This window comes from Chrysochloris asiatica, unplaced genomic scaffold (assembly GCF_000296735.1).
Source record: "Chrysochloris asiatica unplaced genomic scaffold, ChrAsi1.0 scaffold00147, whole genome shotgun sequence".
Classification (NCBI taxonomy): Eukaryota; Metazoa; Chordata; class Mammalia; order Afrosoricida; family Chrysochloridae; genus Chrysochloris; species Chrysochloris asiatica.
In genome coordinates this window covers 2,692,036-2,704,118 of record NW_006408665.1, presented here as the reverse complement: position 1 = coordinate 2,704,118, position 12,083 = coordinate 2,692,036, and the positions used below count along the sequence as shown (strand labels likewise).

Sequence of the window (12,083 nt, the reverse complement as noted above, 5' to 3'; positions counted from 1 at the left end):
ATAATAAACACAAACAAGGCACGACAACTGAGAACTCACACCTTGCTTCAGTGAAGGTGTCAGTCACTTCACCAGGTAAAGAAGCCCAAAGAGCTGAGGTTATATGAAGGTGGAGGAAATATGGGATGGAGAGTGGAAGAAAGAATCTATAAATACCTATTACAGTGATCAATTACAGAAATGAGGCCTTCAGTGTCATAGTATTTTCTATTTGCTTCTTATACACATAACATAACCATAGTTTATTAGCTCAAATTAAATGGAACAACATTTACTGTGCTCCAATCATGTGACAGACATATGAAGGCTGAAGAGACTGTGTGTGTGTGTTACTTGTACATGTTATTTTCTTCTTTCCTTTCTCTCTCCTTATTTTTATTTTATTTTATGTACAAGTTGTTGGAGATTAACTTTAGTCCTTAGAATGTTCATTGGAACAGTTACTGAATTTGAAGAAAAATCAGTAGAGCCAGATTAATATAGCCAGAATATGCACACAATGACCATTGATACTTGCATCTCTTCATTGTGAGAAGTAAGAACAACTTTATTTGTAAGATGGATAGTTTTGTTGTGGTAGGCAGGTGCAGAGAGTTGTTTTGTTGGATATGGGAGTCATGTGCAAAAAAGGTGCGTATAGAAGCTGAGTTGACAAGGGGGTGGACTGAGTTGTTTATCTACTTATTGCCTCTCAGCTTTAAACTTATTCTTTATTGTCTACTCTGCAAAAATGGAGGTCAGCCTTTAAATATGTTTCCTTTGATGCTGGCATCATGGTAAATGGTTTCAGTAGAGAGTACTGAAGACAGAATGCATGAGGAAGGAGTTTTCCATGCTGATCGTGGTGTGCTTGCCCAGTAGGCTCCTTCAGTGTACATGGTTTCTTCACTGCCTGTCTCCTATTGTGTGTGAGCAGCTTTCCTAACATCTGTTCCTGCAGTATACCTAGGCCAGCAACAGCCATTGACCAGCACTGTCCCTGACACCCTCCTCCAGATGTTTGTGTCTAAGTGCCTCTGAAGAGACAAATACTTCTTCAGATACAGCTTTCCAAAGGGTCCTAGAGTTCATATTTCTAGCAAGTTTGAGAGAGATTTCCATAAACAAAACTGCTGGAGCTGTACCACAGTGAACTGCCATTTAGTGAGCCATGGCTGTGCCCTCTCCAACAAGATGTGCATCTCAGCCCTAGTAGGACTTACTCATTGGACATCCTATTTTATCTTTAGGACTAGTGAGTGCTTTTAATATCTACTATTGCTGTATACTTTAGAGTTTCTTTACTCACTATTAGCCAGCTTCTCATTGTTGTTGTTAGGTGCCATTGAATCAGTACTGACTCATAGCCACCTTATACACAACAGAATGAAACAAATGCCTGGTCCTGAGCCAACCTCACAATCGCTGCTACACTTGAGCCCATCACTCCCATGACTGTAATTTCTTACTTGTTGTTGTTGTTGTTAAGTGCCGTGGAGTCGGTTCCGACTCATGGCGACCCTGCATAGGGTTTCCGAGGCTGTAAATCTTACAGGAGCAGAATGCCTCATCTTTCTTCCGCAGAACCGTTGGTAGTTTCGAACTGCTGACCTTGCGGTTTACAGCCCGATTCATAACCATTACGCTACCAGAGCCCCTTACTACTCTGGTCTATATTATTATTGTTAATAATTATTTATATTAAGCTCTTCCTCATTTGCATTACTGTGTGTCCCAGTAGCAATGAGTACACCCAGCATCCAGATCTTGGTTTCTAAGTACCATTCTCCAATGAGTCTACAGGGTTCTTTGGAGAAATCACTGGTTTTAGGACTGAGGTAGGAAAAAATACAAAAGGAGACTTAAGTCTATTGTAATACCAAAAAGTGAGGAGGTGCTCAAAATACAAAAGGATGTCATCATCATCCCAATGGAGCTCTGGTGGTGTAATGGATTACACAGTGGGCTGCTAACCACAAAGTCAGAAATTCAAATCCACTAGCTACTTAAGAGAGAAAAAGGAGACTTTTTGTTCTTATGAAGATTTACAACTTCATAAATCACACATGGGTGTTGGCATGTCAAAAGCACATAGCAGGTAGTTATATTGGGGTGACAATAAGACTAGGAAGGCATGCTCACCAAGAAATGGTCAATCATTCAAAATCTAAAGGGTACCAGTTACCTAATGACAGAGCTGAGAAGGTATGGGAAGAAGAGTAGGCTGGAAATAGGAACCAAGATGACAGAGTTGCATGAAAGCTATTGCAATCGTTGAGATAAAACAAAGTATATGATTTGTTGAATGTAAAACTGATCATCTTGTCTGCAAACCTTCACTCAATTCACAATAAAAAGTAAATAAATAAATAAATAAATAATAACAGACAACCTATAAGAGCTCCCAATTGCCAAAGCTAGGACAGCAGCAAAATATATGACATAATATTGATTTATAACCCCAAATATCACATAAATATATATGAGTTCAGACTGATATAAACAAATGATTGAATAAATGGGGGAGAAGATATAAATCTTCCTTATGGAAAAGTTTCAAATAATATATGTGGTACTACCCCTTCATTCTTGAGCATGGGTTAGACTTAGTGACTTGCTTTCAAAGAACAGAGAAATAAAAGCCTAATAACTTTATGTGGAGCAACTACCTTAAGGAAGTGATGTTAACATCATCAGTGATGTCATGTAGATATCATGTGAAGAGAAAGGAGCTTCATATATGTGGTAATCTTACCTTAAAATCTATAACCTCAGGCAAATAATGAGGAGAAAAATCAGGCAAACATGAATTGGGGTGAGGGGCTGGCCATGCTACAGTACATCTGGCCAGGGCTTCATAAGATTGCCAAGGTCAGAACAAACTAGAACAGACTGAGAAACTATCATAGACCAGAGGAACCTGGGAAGCCAAGCCATGACAATGAATTATAATGTGGTTCTATGGACTGACTCCTAGAATAGAATGAGGGCATCAATGGAAAAGCTGATAAAATACAAAATAAAATCTGGTAACATGCCAATCTCAGTTTCTTATTAACAAACGTACTGTAGTAATTTATAAAGTTAACTATGGGGAAAAGTGAGTGAGGGGTGTGTAGAAACGCTGTGCTATTTTTGCAAGTTCTGTATAAAATTAAAATTGTTTTAAAAGGAAAATAAAAGAGTAGAATTATACCATTAACTTTTGGTATTAGCTTATTAACTCCATAGCCAGCATTACAAAAAAGAATATTTAGTTGTGGTACAGTACATATCCAACTGTCAAAAATGGGACAGTATATTCTTTCAATCTGCTCTAAAAGGAGCCTTTAACCTCCAAAGACTGTGTATTACTTATATGAATCCAGTGTTTTAAATGGTATATTTTCCAGTGAGATTATATGGTGATATTTTTCATCAAGGAACACTATTTGAACCAACTATGTACAAAGCTCTGGTAATAGCTATTCATTATTTTAAATGTTTTGATTAATGAAAATAAAGCATTTTATCATTCCTTGAAAAAAACCCAAAAACATGTTTATTAAAACATTTGTGGTGTCTATCTTCTGATTCAACCCTGGCTGATGCAAGAATGAGTTCAATATCCAAGCAATCATTTGATGGGTCAAATAATCAAATCTGGAGTCTGGTGTGGTGCTGTAGGATAAGTACTGGATAACCAAAAGGTCGACGGTTCAAGTCCTCCAGTCACTACTCAGAAACTCAATGCAGGGTCACTATGAGTTGGAACTTACTGGAGACTTAACAACAACAATAATTAAATCTATATAATAACAACCAGAGAAGAAGGGACAGAATTTTAAAACCCTGGAAAGTCAGGGCATTTTAACTGTGTTACTTAGTGTTTTGCTAAAGAATACATTATGTTTCAAGAATTATCTTGCCAACAGTAAACAACAACAAAAAGAAATCCCTGAAAAGTTATGTTATATTGACTGTCACAGACAAATCCCTTGTTAAAAGAGCTATTGTTCTAGCCCAGAATACAATTTTCTTTGTTTAAAAAAAGTGTCAGGAATGTTTTTGTCAAGATATCTTTAAAGACTTTAGATATGTGTTCAGATTTAATTATGGCTTTGGTTAGCATAAAGTCAAACCATGAGTTTTAGGAAATAAATGAAAAGTTGCCTCAAAAACGAATATTTATTCTCTGAATTCCAGACACTTCATTTAAAAACCAGGCAACTCCAAAACAAATCAACAATTTCTTTTCCAGACGGCCTGAATAAATTCTAGAGAGTCTAAAACCCTTGTAGGCAATTTTTTTCTTTTTTTTTTTAAATAAACACTCTTCAGTCTGATTACTTAGCTTGAGGTAACTGCTGTCCTGAGAAAACAAAGTAGGAATACAACTGAAATTATTCCACAGTATTCTTGCCCCGGATTTTGTAACAAAACTCAGTTTTCACATAAAGAATACACCCACTTTTCCCACTAACTAATGATAATGTTATTTTTCTTCAAAATGTCCAGGCACAACTGAATTTTAAACTGGAAAAGTTAATGAAGGCGACATCTCATTTGAGGTCAGTCTGGCAGAAAAACGGACATGAGCAAAATCCCACATCCCAAACATTTTGCCTCAATGGCATGTGAATGAAATGCCCACTCTCCTCCTAATCTCTGACAGAAGCAAAACAAAACCCTGCAAGACAGTTATACACTGGAACTGAGAAGCCTGTCAGGAGAAAAAAGGCACGCACACACACACACACAAATTAAAGGTACAATAACAAAGAGTCTTTCACAAGGGGTGCTTTTTGCCCAGACAGCATCAAGGACTTCCCCTACACGTCTGACACAAATCATTCTAACATGTTATAGCATAAACTCTCTGATTTCAAATGTAAGCAAGCAAATTTTCTTAAAATCAGCTTAGCTGGACAGCTCACAGTTCTTTCAAACTAGTTTCAGAAACTTATTTGGTTGCAGTGAAGACAAATTTGTGCTGTCATGAGGGCCTATTTTTTTTCAACTGTTATTTTGTAAATTTGAAGTTTTGTGAATTACATTTTAGTGACACTCTAATCTCCTCTGACAATTGTTAAAGAAAAAAAAAAAAAACACACATAAAGGAATAGGACGTATACACAATTATACATGTACCAATGAGCAAAGCCAGAAGACTGGGATTTCCAAAAGCAACTGTGTCAGTTGGCATTTCATCATTTACCTCATAATAATGAATATGGTATATTAGGTGTGGCCTGTTAATATTTCAAAAGACCATCGTTTTAGGATTATCATTTTAATACAATGGAGACAGACTATGTACTATGTTATGATTTCATTTAACAACAACCAAAATGTCCATTCATTTCGATTTACTACAAATACGTATACCTCCTGAAAGTTATCTGCGCAAGTACTCATTACTTGCACCTCAGAATTCAGAGACAAGTAAGTATGTTAAGTAATGAGAATATCAATTTTACTACTGCATTCATTAAAATAGTACATTTTAATTACCAAACAAGTATATTAGCTAAACAAGTAGGTCTTTTGAAATCAACAAGTAAAATGATAAGTTTGACTATAATAGCTATGTACCACAACTGCCTTACGAATGTAAGGAATATAAATTCTGGATCCTACCCTGGAAAATGCATTCACAGTTACGAAAGTATCAGATTCTTGAAATCTTCTTTCTAAATGCTTTTCTTTGTACTTAATTGACAAGAGTTCTGTATGTAATACATGTACACATGTAAATGGAACTGTACTAATGAATTGGATTTGGAATCCACCCCATGCTTTGTATAGGGATGAAGAGGAAACCCCTTGGCTCGGGGTAATCTGCAGACAAGTGGGTCTACACAGCTAAAAACATCCTAAGACAGACAACAGCAGGTGGGAACTTACCACTGGAGCAGTTGGTCCCACCCCAGCCAGGCTCACACTGACAGGTGTTTGGAGCAATGCAGCGACCATGGACACATTTATCAGTGCAGTGGGCTGTCAGAGAGAAAATCAATCAAATAAAGAAAGTTGGCATGAGGAAAAATCCCTCAACAACACAGCTGTTTCACTTCCCCGTCTCAAGTATCACTTAAAAACAACATGCATGCTTGATAATTTTCTTCAATCCGCTCTGCAACCCTCTAACAGTCCAGTGTAGAACCAAACAATTCCCCTTCTTATTCTGATATCGTCAAATAAATTCCTTCATTCTCACCACTTAATTCTACTTCATGCTGACTTAGGGAAGAAAATTACCTAATGTACTTAAAAAAAAAGTCAATGACTACCAAATATATTCTCTTTGTGTGTTTGAGAAGAAGGATAAATGGAAGCCTAAAACAAGGCAAGTTATCAGGACTCCAGAACACCAGAGTAAACCAAGAGGCCTGTTATATAATACATTTACTAGAAATAATCACCAAATTTCTTAATGACAATGTTGATAAGACAGCAGAAATGTATAGCTCCCTCCCACCCCACCCCACCAGGAGAATATTTTTAAAATGTCGTTGAGGTGCTTGGAGAATTTTAAATCTCAGTTCCTTTTTCATTAGCTAATAATTTACCTTTGGAAGCAAGGAACCTCACTGCAAGCATGAGTGGATAGTCTGATAACTGCCAAAAGCAAAGTTCAGTTTGCTGACACAAAGGGACATCAAAAAGATGTTGTAGTGTCCATTAGCATCCTCATCAACCTTCATGCCACTCATATTGGTTAAAGAGTCTTCAAAATAGTGGGATATATAAACTATCATGAGAGCAACTGAGGAGGAAGAAATTTGGCTTTAGATATTTCAAAGTTTTATATAAGTGTGGCATAAGATATCCTGAGCTTTGAAGGTAAGTTTTATTCATTCATGTCTTACTATAAAAATAAAACAGGCTGTTAGGGATTGAATTGTGTCCCCCCCCTGTACTATGTGTTGTAAATCCTAATCTCTATGTGTATGGTTATAATCCCTTTGGGGAATAGGCTATCTTTGTTTTGCTCATAGAATAGGATTAATACATGGTGTTACTTGTGTTACTCTCTTTTGAGATATAAAATAGATAAAAACAGGCAAGGACTGCAGTGGAGATGGGGTAAGAGAGATACCAAATCACATGAAGATCATGGACCTCAAAAGAGACAAGGACCATCCCCCACAGTCAACACAGAGAGAGTCTTTCTCTAGAGCCTGCACCCTGAATTTGTCTTATAGTCTCGTTATTGGTGAGAAAATAAATTTCTGTTTGTTAAAGTCATCCATTTGTGGTATTTCTGTTGGCCCTGTAGGACCAGCACTAGATATTGAACATAACATCGGCAGCTCAAATCCACCAGCTGCTCCTTGGAAACCCTACAAAGGTTCCCTATGACTCGATGTCACTTAACATCAACAGCAAGACCGGTTTATTGACTAAAAATTCATAAAATACCAACAAGTAAAATAAATTCCATCCCCAATTTCAACAACTATTAACATTTTTGTGGATATTGAGTCTTTCAAGATTTTTTTCACATATTTTTATCTCATAAAAAAATAGAATCATAATCATTTTCAACTTGCTTACACACTTATAAAGGCAAAACTCTATGTCTTCAAATATTCTTATTTGATTTATACATATTACATAATGTGAATGTACCATAATTTATTTAACCAATCCTATTTAGGAGATATGTAAGTTGTTATACAGTACGTAAGTTGTTATACTGTTATACAGTAAGTATATTGTAATTAAGGTGCTCTGGTAACGTAGTGGTTACGAATTGGGCTGCTAACCTCAAGGTCAGCAGTTTGAAACTACCAGCTGTTCCACGAGAGAAAGATGAGGCTTTCTGCTCCCATATAGATTTGCAGCCTCAGAAACCCTGTGCAGGGTCACTATGAGTCGGAACTGACTCCACGGTACTTAACAACAACAACAACAACATATTGTAATTAGCATCTTTATAACAAAGTATCTGTGCCATGTTCACAATGATTTCATAAGATGTATTTGTAAAAGTATACTGATGAGCCAAAAATGATGATCACTTCTAAGGCCTTTACCAAAAAAAGTGTAGCAAGACTTATCCATGACAAAATATAAGGGAAAGATATTTTACGTGAAGAGAAGGTAAAATACAGAAAAGTAAAAGGATGTTTTCAGTACTGTTTGTATACACTGCTTGGGGCAATCACTTTGGAAATCTATGGTGGTATTCGGTAGTGGTTACAAATCAGGTTGCTAACAGCAAGGTCAGCAGTTCGAAACTACCAGCTGTTCCACGGGAGAAAGATGAGGCTTTCTGATCCAGTAAAGATTTGTAGCCTCGGAAACCCTGTGCAGGGTCACTGTGAGTTGGAACTGACTCCACGGCACTTAACAACAACAACATTCAAGGCTGTAATTTTTACAGGGGAGTCTGGGTGTAGCTAGCACTGTAGGATCAGCATTGGAGTGTTAATCGCAAGATTGGTGGTTCAAATCTACCAGCTGTTCCTTGAAAACCCTATATAGGGTTGCTATGAAATGAAATCGCCTTGATGGCACTTAAGAACAATAACAATCTTTAGAGGAGCAGATTGGTAGGTCTTTTCTCCTTCAGAGCTGTTGGATGGGTTCAAATTCCTGATCTTTGGGTTAGCAGTTGAGAGTGCTTAACCATTGCATCACAGAGATCCTTACGTAAAACCATACAAGCTAGCAAACAACTACATTGGAATAGACAATTAACCCACAGCAGGCTCAGATGTAACAATCAAATGCATGCTCCGGTACCATATCACACTATGTTATATGGTAGTACATGAGTACAGGGCATGTCACCTTACAGAGAGTGCTGGCACTCATTGTAAGGTGCTTTATATAAGTTGTCTCAAGCAACATGCTGTAAGTGTTCAGTTTGCAACATGCTGTAAGTGATCAGTCTTGAATCCAATCTCACCAATTTTTCCTCCTTCAAGAAAATAGAGCAATTTCAAATTCTATTTGTACGTCTTGGGAAGTTTAAGAGTCAGATACTATTTGCATTTAATGTGAAACAAGATATATTTAATGCCATGCATTTAAAGCAAAACACAAAAGTTGGATGTGGTACTTAAAAAATGAAGCATCTTGCATATCCAAAAATCATAAATTTTGTGTTTATTCAAAATTATCTTGCTGTTTTTATCAATTAGTTTAGTACTAGATTAGTGCTATAATTCAAATGTTGACTTATAAAGTAAGTTTATATTTTATTTGTTTTGATATATTGGGATTCATATCGGATTTTATTTAACAAAAGAATTAATTCTACCTTTTGAGAATTTGAAAAATCTCTGTTTCCAGGAAGCTGGATTGGATAAAAGCAACATTGTTCTCATATCTATCTGGAAAGAAGCAGGCTATGAGAGGAAAAGGTTTGGGGTATTCTATGGATTGATTTCAATTTGCTGCTCTTCTTTTTAAAATTTTTCCTTTTATATTTTCACTCTTTATCTTCCTTTCTTTCCTTCTCTTCCCACAAAATACTTCTTTATATCCATAGTTAATATAGACACTGAGGACTACAATTTGGTTTTAGTTGTGAGCTGCTGGTTTTTAATGCCAGAAGAAAACAAAAAGAAAACCACTATGCTCATCTATTATAGACTGGATTGTATACTACAAAAATGTTTTAAAATCAGAATCCCTGCACCTGTAAATATGACCCTGCTTGGAAATCCAGTTTTGTTGTTGTTGTTATATTATGAAGTCATACCAACGTAAGATAGATCTTAAACCTAATTACTTCTGTGTTATCAAAAAGAGCATGGCTAGATATTAAAGAATATCAAGAAATTCATGAGGCTACTAACACAAAGTTATAATTGATAACTTGATTTAGATTTCTAGTCTCTAAAATTGAAACAATAAATTTGTTTTTTAAACTCACCCAATTTTGATATATTTTGTTATAGCAGCACTATGTCACTAAGACACCACCTGAAATGCTTAGAAAATAAAGTTAAGGTTAAGCAAGCAGGCATGGGACCTTTCCTCTAATATCCAGATAACTTTTGTTAAAATGAATGAATGAATATAAAATAAATTAAGCATGCTCTCGAGAGAGATGAGATCCAGAATTCTATATACTTGGATGCCAACTTTTGTTTTCTGTTGCTTTAGTTTTGTTAATTCCAAAATAAATAAATAAATAAATTTCTATATGGGTAGTCAGAAGAGGTACGTTTTAGAATGCTGAATAATCATAAAAATGTTCTCACATTTGATTCCTGAAGGTCCAAACTTTGTATCTTTATAAAAGAAATCCCAGTAAGTCCAACAAATTATAATTGATGAAAATAAATTCTGTGTTGGTACTTTTAAAGTCTGTATTATTAATGTGAAAACTTTGAGCTAACACTGGCCACAATCTGAAGCAAAATGTGGAAAGGTCACTAGTAGAAAACTGCTTAGTTTGCAAATTAATTAGGAATTAAAAGGGAGAATCTGCTCTCTTAAAGACTACCTTAAATTAAAGCAAAAATCATCTCTGAGCATTGTTGCCTAAATTCAAACAATAGTCTAAATTATAGTATTTATTATTGGGATGGATTTTTAAAGGAAAAACAATGCCATGGTAAAAACTCTTCATAAAATTAGACTTTGTCATACTGGTGCCGCCTCTACTTTATGTCCTTCTTTCTACCGTTTCTGTATTACACATCCAGTCTTTATTATTGTTGTTGTTAAGTGCCAGTGAGTCAGTTCTGACTCATAGCGACCCTGTGTAGGGTTTCCTTGCTGTCCAGTGCTTCTGCCCACAACACCACACCAGTCCTCCATGACTCACATAAAGCACTGACGCTTCACACTTGGCAATAAACAAGGGACCCTTTCCTGCAGTAGAAATGAAAGGGTTGTAGAGGATGTCCAGAGTACAGTCCTCTCATCTTTGTCTCAAAAGCAAGTGATACGCTTCAGCACACTCATTTACTAATATTAAATTAGGAGTCAGGCATTTTGAAGAAGTAGCTCGAATGTACCTGACTCCCTGCTCCTGCTTTGTAAGGACAAGAACAGTTTAAAAGAGCTGAGTGCAGGTGAACTACTTGTGGGCATCAAAAGGCACAGACACCAGAATTGAGGTAATCATTCAGGCATAGTCATCACTAAGTATCTCAAAAAAGGTCAGGAGCAAGCAAAATGAAGGAAAAAATGGAGAACAGAGTAAACTATAGAATTCTTTATGTTTCTGATGTCCCAACTCACCAAGGTAAAAGAACACTAACTCTGGCATATACAGTGACAAACACAGACCTTCAAGAAAATCAGCTGAAATAGATTTCTACCCCAGCCTTATTTATCTTCCATCATCTAACTTTGGATATTTCCTCCTCTGGTGCTGAATTTCCAGTGACTAAAAATTCTACATGAGAAACCAAAGTAAGTTTATGAATTTGTCATCCAGAAAATCCCAAAGTGAACTAGAGAAGTAGAAGAAACAAATACTAAAGGTGTGCTTTAGTAAATGTTCTATAGATTGGTTTTCAAGAATGATTACAAAGACCCATCATGAGTGTATCTCTCCTATGATGGAAAGAGGTAATTTCTACCTATATCTTCTCTTCCTGTTTCTTAGAGGGAAATTAAAACCAGGATATGGCGCTGTGGGATAATGCACTAAACCGCAAGTTCAGGTTGAGCATCAAGGGTTGCAGTTCAAACTCACTCACCACTCCTTGGAAACCCTATACCGGGTTGCTATGAGTCAGAAAAGACTCAACGACACTTAACAACAACAACAAAGCCTAGCAAAAATACTCCTTTCAATGTGATTTTTCCCTACCTACTTTAAGAAAATCATTAAATATCATATTTTCATTTTCCAGCATTCTTTTTTAGAGGCCAGCTGAAAGCTGGATCTCTGGATCCACACTGGGTGAAAGATAGCCACGCATCTTCTCCCTGAAGAACCGGGAGGTGAAAGATGCTGAGGAGAAGACTCTACTTCTTTGAAGTGAACGTTGTGGACAGTCTGTCTGACAGTCTGTGGACAGGTGAGGACTGACATTGTGACCCTGGAACCCTCTGTAATTAGGCTTCTGCTTCTGGCTCTGTCTCTAACTCCATTTAAATCCCTTTACCAGTGCCACAAGCATTCCTTTCTTTTTTTTTTTTTTTTT

At 36.5% G+C, this 12,083-nt stretch overlaps 1 protein-coding gene across 1 annotated transcript in view; it reads right to left on the bottom strand.

Annotated features, from left to right (window-relative positions):
- The window catches only part of MEGF10 (multiple EGF-like-domains 10), a 190,810-nt gene that overhangs the window by 115,082 nt on the left and 63,645 nt on the right, over window positions 1-12,083 (bottom strand). The window contains exon 4 of the mRNA XM_006870686.1: window positions 5,866-5,958. Within this exon, the coding sequence (XP_006870748.1) occupies window positions 5,866-5,958 (93 nt within the window). The remainder of the gene's footprint in view (window positions 1-5,865; window positions 5,959-12,083) is intronic.